The sequence below is a fragment of the Salvia hispanica genome, chromosome 1 (genome assembly GCF_023119035.1).
Source record: "Salvia hispanica cultivar TCC Black 2014 chromosome 1, UniMelb_Shisp_WGS_1.0, whole genome shotgun sequence".
Lineage (NCBI taxonomy): Eukaryota > Viridiplantae > Streptophyta > Magnoliopsida > Lamiales > Lamiaceae > Salvia > Salvia hispanica.
Window position 1 is genome coordinate 36,687,329 of NC_062965.1, and position 12,566 is coordinate 36,699,894.

Sequence of the window (12,566 nt, forward strand, 5' to 3'; positions counted from 1 at the left end):
CATGAGTTTTAATGTATAATTGGTAAAGTAAAAGAGAAGTAGAAAGAAAAAGTAATTTAAATATTTTTAGTGGAAAATGAATCTCACCTCAATAGAGATAAAAGAGTTTCCAAAATTAGAAAGTGCATACTCTTGTAGGACGGAATAAAAAGGAAAAAAGTGCATACTCTTGTGGTACAGAGAGAATATTTTATTTCTGTTAATGTAGATAATATACTTCGTCTGTTATTTAAAAATAGATATTATTTTTATTTTTGTCCGTCTCTTAAAATAAAGACTTTCTATTTTAAGAAATATTTTCTCTTTAATGAGATGAGAACCATACTCTACTATCAATATTTATAATAAATTTTTGTTTCCACTTCTCTTTTAGAGCATCCGCAGCGGTGCTCGTCCGTCGCCTTGTCCGTCCGTGCCGCTGGACAGAGCTCGTCCGTCCGCCGCTGGAGCTCGTCCGTCCATGCCAGCGGCACGGCGCTGCTCTTAGCTAAGAGCACGTCCGTGCCGCTGAGCAGCCATACGTGGCAGCGTGTTTTTATTGGCCAACGGCTATGCCGTTGGCAAATTCGATTTTTAATTTTTTTTTTTATAAAATTCATAATTAATTCAAAATAATACCAAAAAATTAAAAAAAATATATTTTTGGATTCCCAAAAAAATAGAGCCGTTTATAGACGTTTTTTTTGGATTTTTGTGAATTTTTTTATTTTTTTTTAATCCCAAAATCATCTATAAATACACACATTCATCATCCACTTTTCACATCAAATTCTCTCTCATTCATACTTTTTCATACTAAATCATCTACATCTTCCAAACTCTCTCTAAAAAATTCAAAAATGGATTTCACCAATCTCATTGCGGAAGCGGAGCGCGAAGAACAAGAATATTATGAACAATATCATGCCGCCTATGAAGCCTATGTCGCCGCCAATACCCCCGCCCCTCCTCCTCAACCAACTAGAGCAAAACGTCGCTACATCCCTCGTGATCGAGAGGGAGCCCATGAAAGGCTCGTTGCCGACTATTTTTCCGACCAGCCGCGGTATCCAGAAGATTACTTTCGGCGCCGTTTTCGCATGTCAAAACGGTTGTTTATGCGTATTGTCAACACATTGTCCACCCGCGTTGAATACTTTCAAGAAGGTGCAGACGCAACCGGTCGGCAAAGTCTCACGGCATTGCAAAAGTGTACTTGTGCCATCCGACAACTTGCTACTGGGCAAACGGCTGACCTCTTCAACGAGTATTTGCATGTCGGTGAGTCAACTGGAATCCTATGCCTCAAGAGTTTTTGCGATGGCGTTCGTTCTGCTTTCGGCGAGGAATTCCTTCGGGCACCCACCACCGACGATTGTCAACGGTTGCTTCGTCTTCACGAAACAGTCCACGGTTTTCCCGGTATGCTAGGCAGCATTGACTGCATGCATTGGAAGTGGAAGAATTGTCCGACTGCTTGGAGGGGGCAACACTTAAGCGGCCACAAAGGTGGCGGCCCAACGCTTATCCTTGAAGCGGTCGCCGACTACCGCCTATGGATTTGGCATGCATATTTCGGTGTTGCCGGATCCAACAACGACTTGAACGTGCTATATTCTTCACCACTCTTCGATGATGTTTTGAATGGTGTAGCACCGGCGATCGACTTCACCGTCAACGGAAATGCATACCACATGGGTTACTATCTCGCCGATGGTATCTACCCAAGGTGGTCGACTTTCGTGAAGTCGTTCAGCAATCCACAAGAGCCGAGACGGATTCTTTTTGCGCAGCGTCAAGAGTCTGCTCGGAAAGACGTCGAAAGAGCTTTTGGTGTCCTTCAAGGCCGATTCAACATTGTGAAGTCCCCTTCTCGGCTTTGGTACGTTAAGAATATCGCCGACATCATGTACACGTGCATTATCTTGCACAACATGATTATAGCTGACGAAGGACCGATGGCGGGTAACTTTTACGACGAGGATGAAGCCGGAAGCTCAACCGCGAGGTCTCCCCCACGTCGAGGTGTGCATACGACGGTGAACGAGAGGATGGAAAGAAGACACACAATGCGCGATACAAGAGCCCACACTGAGCTACAAAAAGATCTAATCAATCACATTTGGGCGAAATTCGGCAACGAGTAGTGTAATTTTTAATTTTTAGGATTTTATTTGTGTAATTTTTAATTTTTAGGATTTTAATTATGTAATTTTTAATTATTTTGTAATTTGTAATAGTATTTCGGATATTTTAATGCATTTTAATATTGTGGGAATGTTTATATTTAAATTGAATAATAGAATGGTGGGACCCTTGAGCTTGTCCTTAGCTAAGAGCACGGATGTGGGTGTTGTGCTCTTAGCTAAGGACAAGCAGTAAAAGTGGGTCCGGGCCCACTTCCGTGCTCTTAGCTAAGAGCACGGATGGGGATGCTCTTACTTTTCGAACTGTACATTAAAACTTACTCATCCGTCCCTAAAGAGTATGAACAATGATTTCGGCATGAATTTTAATAAATAAGGAGAAAAGCAAGAGAGAGAAAAAGTGTAGTAGAAATAATTTTAATAGAAAGTGAGGTCAATATTATTATAATAGTATTAAAAGTTGTTAATGGTAATAGTATAAGTTGTATTCCATCCGTCCCATTGAAGAAGACTCACTTTCCTTTTTGGTTTGTCCCAACCAACATGACCTATTACTTAAAATGGAAACACTTTATCTCTACTTTATTCCCTCTCTCTTATTTTACTCTCCTCTTAACACAAAAATTAACTGCATAAAATCCCGTGCCGCCCAAGGAAAGGGTCATCTTCCTTGGGACGAAGAGAGTAAACAAAATGATGCGTATTGGTAATATGTTGTTTGAATTTTTCAAAATTCAAATGTTCATTTTTTTAGGGAATGGACGTAAAAGTAAATAGTTCATAAAGAATAAAGACGGAGGAAGTATAACGTAATTTTTAAAAGACAGAAAGATTATTTGATTTTTAGTTATAAATAATTAAATAAGCATACAAAATGAGGCCAGGGTGTGCAATATATTGAATTACTACTACTATGTAGTGGTTTTAATAAATTAATCTCTTTATTAATTATCGAAGATATACATTGATTTTGCGGGATTTCGTGATCTATTCAATCTGTATCTGTGTTGCTTGAGCAGTAGGAAACAACACAAACCATATATATCATCAGCAATTAACAATGTCTGCTGCAAACCGCAACATAAAATAATGATTAAATTTAACGGAATCGAATCGTTATCACCTGGGCCGCGGGGCCCACTCGGTGAATGCTTGTACCCGAATATACTCTGCCCATATCCCTTCAAACCCACCGCTTTTTTCTATTTTGTTCGTGTTCCCCATTATTCCCATCTCTCTCTTTTCTCTTTCTAGTCTAGATACATACAACGCATGGATTTGGTGCAAATTTTACTGCTAGCCCTGGTTGGATTATCTGCTTTGGTTTTCCTGATTCTCGACACCCTCGATTCGCATCAATCTTCGAAACAGAGCGGCTCTGATTTAGTAATTGCGAGGAGAGGAGAAGTTGAAAGTGTCGGTGCGGGTGAGAAGCGGCTGGAATCGGAGGGTAATCGGATCAATGATGATTGGGATTGGGAGGGAGTTGAGAGAAGCGAATTGGAGAAGATATTTGGTGAGGCTATGGTTTATGTGGAATCATGTCAAAGCATTGGTGAAGATGTGAAGCTGCAGCTCTATGGGCTTCAGAAGGCTGCTCTTCAAGGGCCTTGCTATGGATCGCGGCCCACTGCATTGCACCTATCTGCTCGATCCAAATGGTATTTTGTTTTTCAAAGTTTTGCAGTAGAGAATTTTTATTCAAGAATTTGAGTAGTTTGTGGTTCGACTCTTATTTACTCCACTAAACTCGTGAATTGAATTAAATAATTTACATTAGGAGAATTTTTATAGATAGACTCGTAAATGACTAGGGTTATAATGTGCAATTTGAAATTAAGGGAGGGATAAAAAAAGGAAAGGGAGTGAAACGATAATGGAAGTATTGTTAGTGGATTATAGGATTCACGAGACATGTAATTCGTTAAAAACTTTCTATATATAGACTTGTTGTAACTACGAGGGACAATCCAAAAAGATAAAATTAGTCTTTTTTTTTTGGACGGAGATATGACTATTAATTTGTTGTATTATTCTTGTGTAAAATTAATTTGTAGTACTCTTCCGTCCCGGCTAAGATGACGTTGCTTAGCTGGCATGGGATTTTAGGAGTTATTGGTTAAAGTGTTTAATTGGAGAGAGAAAATGTGGGTGTACCTATTAAAGTAGAGAGATAAAGAAAGATAATATTTTAATAGGAGTGAGAAAAAAATGGTTGAGTGTATTAATTGGAGAGAGAAAGTTACCAAAAAATGAAATGTGTCATCTTAGTTGGGACAAACTAAAAAGGAAAACGTGTCATCTTAAGTGGGACGGAGGGAGTAGTTCATACTACGGATTTAGTTCGAATGTTCGATACTTATTTTGTAACAGAAGTATGTTAATTTGATTGGGCTGATTATTAATTAAACATAACTAGGAAAAAATAAAACACCTTGATTAATTATGTGACAGGAACGCTTGGAAGAAGGTAGGGAGTATAAGTGAGGAGATAGCGATGGAGAAATATATAGCCACATTGTCGGAGGCAATTCCTGATTGGAAAAAGGTAATGATTTTTCTGTCTTTTCTTTCTCTTCTAATTTTCTATGAGATTTTATTTTAAGACCCATTGGTTAGAAGAGTAGCACGCGAAAGTTATGAATTACTATAGTTTTAATTATTTTTTACATCAAATTCATATGTTGATTATTATATTTGTTTGTTTTATTTGTGAACTTCCTCCTCAACAAACTCTTCATATAAGTAAATACTATTACAATTTGTGATCATAAAAACGTTTTCTTGGTCATAATAACTTATGATAAAGTTGTACATATATGTCACAGGGTGAAAGAGATGAAGCTGTGAGTTGACTGTAATTGATCATCAATATTGGCTGAATGTTGATAATTGATGAACATAATGCAGGGGGTGTATATATATATATATAAATATATATTAGAATAATTGATAGATTAGTCATAATAATTATGTGAAGGGAAACGAGTCATTTTCTCTTGATCTACTGTTTCAATCTGATTGGCATATCTTACCCCCCCTATCTACCTAGCAATGGAGGGGAAAAAAGATGTGCATTATTCAATTATTTTTTTACTCCATTTAATTTTAATTTTTATTTTCTCATTGATATATAGTTCAGTCTAAATTTGTCTCCGGATACACAAACTTTTAACTAATTTTGAACAAGTTATGACTTTCAGACGAATGGACTACATTGTAAGTAGTTGAATTGGCAAATTAGTGCATCGATTTTTTTTAAGCCCTATATAAGTAGACATTTGAAGTGTTCAGGCAAATTATAACTGGTTGAAAATTCAAACAATTGAAAGTTCATGTATTAAATAAACACAATTTTTAGTTTTTGAAAATAAAAATTTGGTAAAAGTTGAATACCTTAATTATCAAAACAATAAGAAAATGTAGGAGGTCAACCAATTTATCAAATTTTTATAGGGCGATTATTGAAAAGAATAAAAAATTATTATAATATAATTATTAGAATACCGTAGTTGTCAGACAATTTGTTGGGTCAAACCAATTTCCAGCTCATCAATATCCTCAGTCTATAAACATTGCAGATAGAATGCAATACATCTGACTTTCTCGTTATTTCATATTATCCATAATTATCATAGTTCATTATTCAGAATGTCAAGAGGATTGTCTCTTGATCAATGTCAATAACTCGAACAAGAGAGGGGTCACAAATAAGATTGAATATAATTCGCTTGACTGGTCATGTCGGATAAAAAACAATTATACGACTAGAAAACGATTCTATAACCACTAAAGAATAAAAATAATATTTCATCATGTCCCCATTAGTAGTCTCATAGTATATTATTAATCCGAGTTTTAAGAATTGGTTAGATTTTATTAAGAAAAAAAAAATGAAAAAGTTAAGTGTATTGTGAACCATAATTTTATATACCTCCTTTATTCTTTCACATGTATCTCACTTTGACACAACACGGATTTTAAGAAATATAATAACTTTGACACAACACGGATTTTAAAAAATATAATAGAGTGAGGGTTGAAAAGTTAATGGAATATAGTCATTGTTTTATGTATTAGTATTATTATTCTATTTGTTCTAAGAGGGATGACTCATTTCTTGAGTGACTGAGATTTTACGCAGTTTTATTTTGCATTAAGTGGAGAGAACAAAATAATATGGAAGAATAAAGCAGAGATTGCATCAGAAGATGATCATTTTGGCCCAGAATGTTTTGAAGGCAAGATAAAAGAATTTCAAACTGCGGAAATTGTCAGCTTGGCCAATCTGAACGGACTTCAAAATGCTTGAAGCCACCACTAAAGTAACCACCAAAAGAGGAAGCTGCATTTTCGCTAAATACGCCCACCACATCCTTTGGGGATCAAAAAGCGAGCACAACATTTGAAGTTTGGAAGAATTGTATAAAAAGGAATTTAACTTTATTTTTTTTCCATTCACCAACTTTTCACTTAGCTCTAGTTTTAGTTTATCATATGTTTGGTAGCCCAAGTAACAAAAAGTAAAGCCCGCATTATTTTATCACGGCCCTTCAGGGTAAGTGATTAAAGAATGATCAGTAAGTAAACGATTCCTATTGATGAATACATTGATCAGCAATTTAGAGGTGAACCGACTCTATCTTCTCCAATTTGATGGAGTATTATAAGTACTCCCTTTGTCCCACTTCAGAAGTTTTGATTTTCCATTTCAGTACAGTTTATATTAATAGCCCAAGTTAGAATCTTCCATAAATGAGAATAAGCCACATATTCCACTAACTCAACTCCATTCACGTACTTCCTTCATTCCATAAAAATATGAGCCAAGAATTAAGATAAAATTGGTAAGTAAGAGCGAGGAGGAGGAGAATAGTTAAAGTAATGTTAGTGGACAGTGAGACCCACATTATTAAGAGTATTTAATGGTGGTATAAGTTGATGTATATGGGTAATAAATTGGGATAACATTTGAAAAATAGAACATATTTTGTGGCACAGACGAAATTGAAAAGTGCATATATTTTTATGGGACAGAGGAAGTATAATGAGACCTACATTCCATTATTTTTTACACCAACAATCATTTACATTTCCTAAAAGCCACCCATAACTCAACTGAGACTGCTAAAGTGGTACGGAGGTTGTAATGACTAACATACCTTAGGATTAATTAATTTAGTTGTGGTTTAGAATAGATAACCACTGATTTATGAATATTAGAAACACTAATTTCAAAAATATGAAATTAAATTCATATAATTATAAGGGAAGTAAATGTCATTACAAATCTAATCCATGAATCAATCTTGTCTATGGAACACTTCCACATTTTATCTTGTTTATTATCTACTCAACCAAACAAGTCAACTAAATTTTTATTAGAAATTTTATCTTGATCTTTTCTTAAAGTTCATCTTATTTCAATAATCATATGCTATCTTAACATGTCTTTCAAACTAGTTAAATGGAGTAGAATAATTAATGGGTATTACTCCCTCTGTCTCAGCTAAGATAACACATTTCTTAGTCCGTATAGGATTTTAGGAGTTGTTGGTTAATGTGCTTAATTGGAGAGAGAAAATGTGGATATATGTATTAAATGGAAAGAGAAAGAGAGTTGAATATTTAATTGATGGAAGAAAAAGTGGTTAAGCGTATTAATTAGAAATAGAAAGTTTTCAAAAGTAGAAATTTGTCATCTTAATTGGAACAAACTTAAAAAGAAAGTATATAATCTTAATGGGACGGAGAAATGGCAAAAGGAATAACTAATACTCCATCCGTCCCATTAAATATGCAATGTTTGGGAATCAACACGAACTTTTATGTAGTGTTGTTTTGTGAGTTAATAAAGAGAGAGTAAAGTAAGAGATATGAAAAAGTAGAGATGGAGATGTTTCCATTTTAGGAAACGTTTTATTTTTAATGGGATTAACTGAAAAGGAAAACGTTTCATTTATAATAGGACGGAGGGAGTATAAACAGAAAGAAGTGTAAAAAGAGTAACTATAAAAATTAGGGGTGAATGGGTGATGTCCACACATCAAGCTCCGAGGAGCAAGAAATTTTACAGTGAACGCAACCTTTGCCAAATACTACTCCGTACTGCATAATTTCAGTTCTTCCAAAGTGGCCACGATTTATTGCACATAAAGCGTGCGTTACCGTCAACCAACAAGTGAGAAATGGTATAAGTATTTCATGATTCAAACAATTAAACAATAATTCATCCACATGCAACACAATTTCAGAATCAATAGTGGAAGCCATATGTGGACAATGTGGACCACAACACTCTAGCTAAGAAATCTCAGAAGAAAAGAGAGTAGTAGCTATCTTCCATGTAGTTATCTTGGAGATGATATGTGGACAAACCTTTAAATTCACGTTTCATTGCTTCTTCGGCCCTACACAAATACCCTGGTCTGAAGTCGTTCTCCTCCTCGTGTGCTGACTATCTACGTCGTCATGATAGCCTTTAGGCTTTGTGGCATGCCCAATCTGTTACAGACCAAATAGGAGAACTCATCCCAAAAGACTAGTCTATTAGCAGAGAGAGCTCATTTAGTTTATAAACCCCACACCAGTTGCTTTTACGGCTGATGTGGGACATTGAGTCCGTAACACAATCACATTGCTATTTGTACACGAAACATGGCAATAGACCAATTCAAACTTCTATTATTTGTCGATTGAAGTTGGAAGGACGGGACATGCAGAAACATATTAGAGCAAACTCAAGTCATAGGAACTTTTACAACGATATGAGTCTCCCATATTTGCTTAAATATAAGATTCATCAAAAGAGCAAACCAATATTATCACCCCTAGATTCCCAACATGTACAACAACTAGCTAGTACTCAATATAAAATAGAGTTTTGTATAGTAGAACTGTATAAGATTTTCTAGTTCCGTCACTGGTTGTGTATGAAGAATACGAGTTGGTGGATTATGCATTCAAAAAAGATCTGTCAGTTTTTTTCCGTTGTATTGCAGTCTCTCTGTTTTTTTTTTGGGAGTTTTATGAGAGATTGATTTGTTGTGAATTGGTGCATAATATGACTAAAAATGTTATGCCAAGCTGTTATTCTGTATGTGTGTGTCAGTGTGTGTTTGGTGGAATTATGTTTCTCTATTTTGCAGGAAATGAATTCTAAATTCTTCTTCTTACGACAATTTTTTCCAATTGCTTCGAGTAACCATCTTCTATAATGCTATAAAAATCATGTCTGCGTAGAGCTCACAAGAAACTGTGATTGTTGTTTTTCTTTCTGCATATTTTGGTAAGTTTATCGAAGCTAGTCATTGGAACTTCAACTGTGATGCTGGATAGAGTTTCATGAGTTTTGAACAAGCATCACTTTATTAGATTATTATGTTTTGAAGTTTGTTTTTCTTTATAAATAAACTTTTTTTAAAAAGGCACAATAACAATCTAAATTGCAGACCTAGCTAGGTAGCGGCTCAAAACAGATTTTAAATAATTAACACAAACACAATCACTTTTATTAAAATAATAGAATTGAATTTATATAGTGCAAGAAAAGTTAGACCGAGACAGCTGAAACTAGCTATACACTAATCAAACAGGGAACTTGTTCCATCTTCACAAATGTAATATACTACTATTATATGATTATATCTCAATCAAATTAGTTAGAATCTTTTTTCCTAACACCATAAGCTTATCCATTCGTATTGTATATGTGGGCACCTTTGATTGAATCATCCTAATATCAAATTGTGGTGTATAAGTCACTCTCATTATTGCATTTGAGATAATCTATTTTAAGTGTTTGTACCTTTATTAGTAATTAATTAACAATTAGTTTTATTAAATACTGAGATAAAGAGGGAAATTAAAAAAATACAAATATTGTATCCTACTAATTATTAGTCACGGTTATGTCAATTCATGGCCGAACTGTTTTCATATACTTCTTCCATCTGTAGATAGTTGAGTTGTATTCATTTTTAGACGGTTTTATAGTAGTTTGCTAATTTCTTTTTTCTTGCAAAAAATTATACTAGTAATTATGTGTTACGTTTCAAAATTTCACCTATCCTTTGTCTTAAATCATCTCATTCTAGTAGGAGACAAGGTTGTCACATTCAACGCATGCAACTAAAATGCATACTACTATTATTAGTCAACCACGAGGTCTTGTGGCACCTAACAAGTAGGAGTAGGACAAACAATCAAACACAGCCTATTCAAAACTTATTAATTTTCACATTCTTTAATTATTTTTGCATTTCAGTTTATTAATTAAAAAGTATCAGTTTGAACCTCGTTATTTACCAATATTTATCTCCAAATTAATAAATTACTTCCACACCAATACATCGTTGCCCTTCCCATTAATTATTTGTAGGACCGAGCTAAGAATATGATTTCTAGCTCTGTCTCAGCATATCATTGTTTGAGCTCTCCCCCTCTATATATCTGAGTTCCCTGCGACAACGTTAATAGGGGTATGAAATTAGAGTGTGACAGCAATGAATATGCGGATATTGAGAGTAATTTTGATATTGTTGTGGGGCTTAGGTTTATGCTCAGCACAACTGAGTCAGAACTTCTACGCCAAGGTGTGTCCTGACGTGGAGAATATTGTGAAAAAAGCTGTCTCTGCTAAGTTCTCCCAAACGTTCGTCACTGTCCCGGCAACCATACGTCTCTTTTTCCATGATTGCTTCGTTTCGGTACTCTTATCCTTTCTATATTATATACTACTACTCCTTTAGTCCCAATAAATATGAAACGTATGTTTTTCACACTGGATTTGACATAGTGTTGTTTTTTGAGTTAATAAATTATTTTCATTTTTAATGAAACAATCCAAAAAAAAAAGAACATAATGGGACAGATGGAGTATACACTGTATGGTTGAATCTAAATGGTGTGTTGCATGGAATTATGTAGGGGTGTGATGCGTCTGTGATAGTGGCATCGACGGCGGGGAATACGGCGGAGAAGGACCACCCCGATAACTTATCGTTGGCCGGCGATGGATTCGATACGGTGATCAAAGCGAAAGCTGCTGTGGACGCTGTGTCTAGCTGCAAGAACAAGGTTTCTTGCGCAGATATTCTCGCTCTCGCAACGCGTGACGCAATCGTCTTGGTTCGATTTCATTCCATTAATTTCATTTACTTTGTTTTTTATAAGTGTTACTTTGGGTTAAGCACGCACAGATTTATTTTTGGGTCACTCTCAAAAGACCTTAAACTAACTCGGGCTGGCTAACATTTATATACTGCTTTTCATCTTTCTTCCATTCTCCGATGTGGTATGGATTTGCAAACCAACAATAAGGAACGAAAACTAATTAAGTGTGGTGTACATGTAGGCTGGTGGGCCCACGTATCCAGTGGAACTGGGGAGACTGGATGGGCTGAGTTCAACATCAGCAAGTGTGGAGGGCAATCTTCCTCAACCAAGTTTCAGTTTGGATCAACTAAATAAAATGTTTGCTTCCAAAGGCCTCTCCCAAACCGACATGATTGCTCTCTCAGGTTTGAATTGTCAGCACATTAGTTTCATATTGTCTGCTTTAGGACAAATCCACACTCAAAACATCTTAAATTGATTGGGGTCAGACAACACTTATATACTGCTTCTAACTTTCATCGTTCTCTTGATTGTAGCGGCACATACGGTAGGATTCTCACACTGTAGTAGATTCGCGAACCGGATATACAATTTCAGTCGACAGAACCCGGTCGACCCGACCCTAGACCCGCAATACGCGACCCAGCTTCAGGGGATGTGCCCGAAGAACGTGGATCCGAGAGTGGCCATCAACATGGACCCGGCCACTCCTCGGATCTTCGACAACGCCTACTTCAAGAACCTTGTACAAGGCAAGGGATTGTTCACATCTGATCAGGTTCTGTTCACAGATTCTAGGTCCAAGAACACAGTTTCAACGTGGGCATCTAATCCTCAATCTTTCAACACTGCTTTCATCCAAGCCATCACCAAATTGGGCCGCCTCACCGCCACAAATGGGAATATCCGATTTGATTGTGGAAAGTTTAATTGACTTGCTTTGTTGTCTCTTGCAATAAAATTGGCCTTCACCATCATTAATAATAAAGACATGTATGCATGTGTTCAAAATAGATCCAGAGTCCAACAAACATTGACCTTCAAATTCATAAATTGCTGATAGTTTCATTTCAATCAAATTGTTGCATGTAGTAAGCAATCTTGGTAAATGTCTAAATTTTGTGCCCTATCAATTAGTGAAGATCTCATCTAATCTATATAAATGTAGATAATACTCGCTTTATAAGACATTTTAAGTGGGTAAGTGGTCCATTTCTTAAGTTGACATTGGATTTTTCTTTGTTTGAAATAAAAATACTTCAAAATTCGTGTATTATATGACTCAATGCTCCATTTTTATTCATCAATTGGTGTTGCAGGTAT

At 35.7% G+C, this 12,566-nt stretch overlaps 2 protein-coding genes across 3 annotated transcripts; both read left to right on the forward strand.

Annotated features, from left to right (window-relative positions):
* The first annotated feature begins 3,313 nt into the window (after positions 1-3,313).
* LOC125206123 (acyl-CoA-binding domain-containing protein 3-like) lies at positions 3,314-5,252 on the forward strand. Of its 2 annotated transcripts, XM_048105425.1 has the most exons (3): positions 3,315-3,787; positions 4,581-4,674; positions 4,955-5,252. In XM_048105425.1, exons 1-3 carry the CDS (start codon positions 3,399-3,401, stop codon positions 4,979-4,981), a joined length of 510 nt encoding a protein of 169 aa, XP_047961382.1. In that variant the 5' UTR covers positions 3,315-3,398; the 3' UTR covers positions 4,982-5,252. The 2 variants fall into 2 exon arrangements, with proteins under 2 accessions (XP_047961377.1, XP_047961382.1); XM_048105420.1 differs by lacking the exon at positions 4,955-5,252 and having other exon boundaries at positions 3,314-3,787; positions 4,581-4,822.
* Positions 5,253-10,526: 5,274 nt separating this feature from the next.
* LOC125214490 (peroxidase 51-like) lies at positions 10,527-12,256 on the forward strand. The gene is made up of 4 exons (XM_048115542.1): positions 10,527-10,834; positions 11,055-11,255; positions 11,482-11,647; positions 11,780-12,256. Exons 1-4 carry the CDS (start codon positions 10,631-10,633, stop codon positions 12,175-12,177), a joined length of 969 nt encoding a protein of 322 aa, XP_047971499.1. The 5' UTR covers positions 10,527-10,630; the 3' UTR covers positions 12,178-12,256.
* The last annotated feature ends 310 nt before the right edge of the window (positions 12,257-12,566 follow it).

Coding starts and splice junctions, on each gene's coding strand:
- LOC125206123 (XM_048105420.1), top strand. CDS start 3,399: ATGGATTTGGTGCAAATTTTACTGCTAGCCCTGGTTGGATTATCTGCT. Junction 3,788..4,580: donor CTATCTGCTCGATCCAAATG/GTATTTTGTTTT, acceptor ATTATGTGACAG/GAACGCTTGGAAGAAGGTAG.
- LOC125214490 (XM_048115542.1), top strand. CDS start 10,631: ATGAATATGCGGATATTGAGAGTAATTTTGATATTGTTGTGGGGCTTA. Junction 10,835..11,054: donor TCCATGATTGCTTCGTTTCG/GTACTCTTATCC, acceptor GGAATTATGTAG/GGGTGTGATGCGTCTGTGAT. Junction 11,648..11,779: donor CGACATGATTGCTCTCTCAG/GTTTGAATTGTC, acceptor TCTTGATTGTAG/CGGCACATACGGTAGGATTC.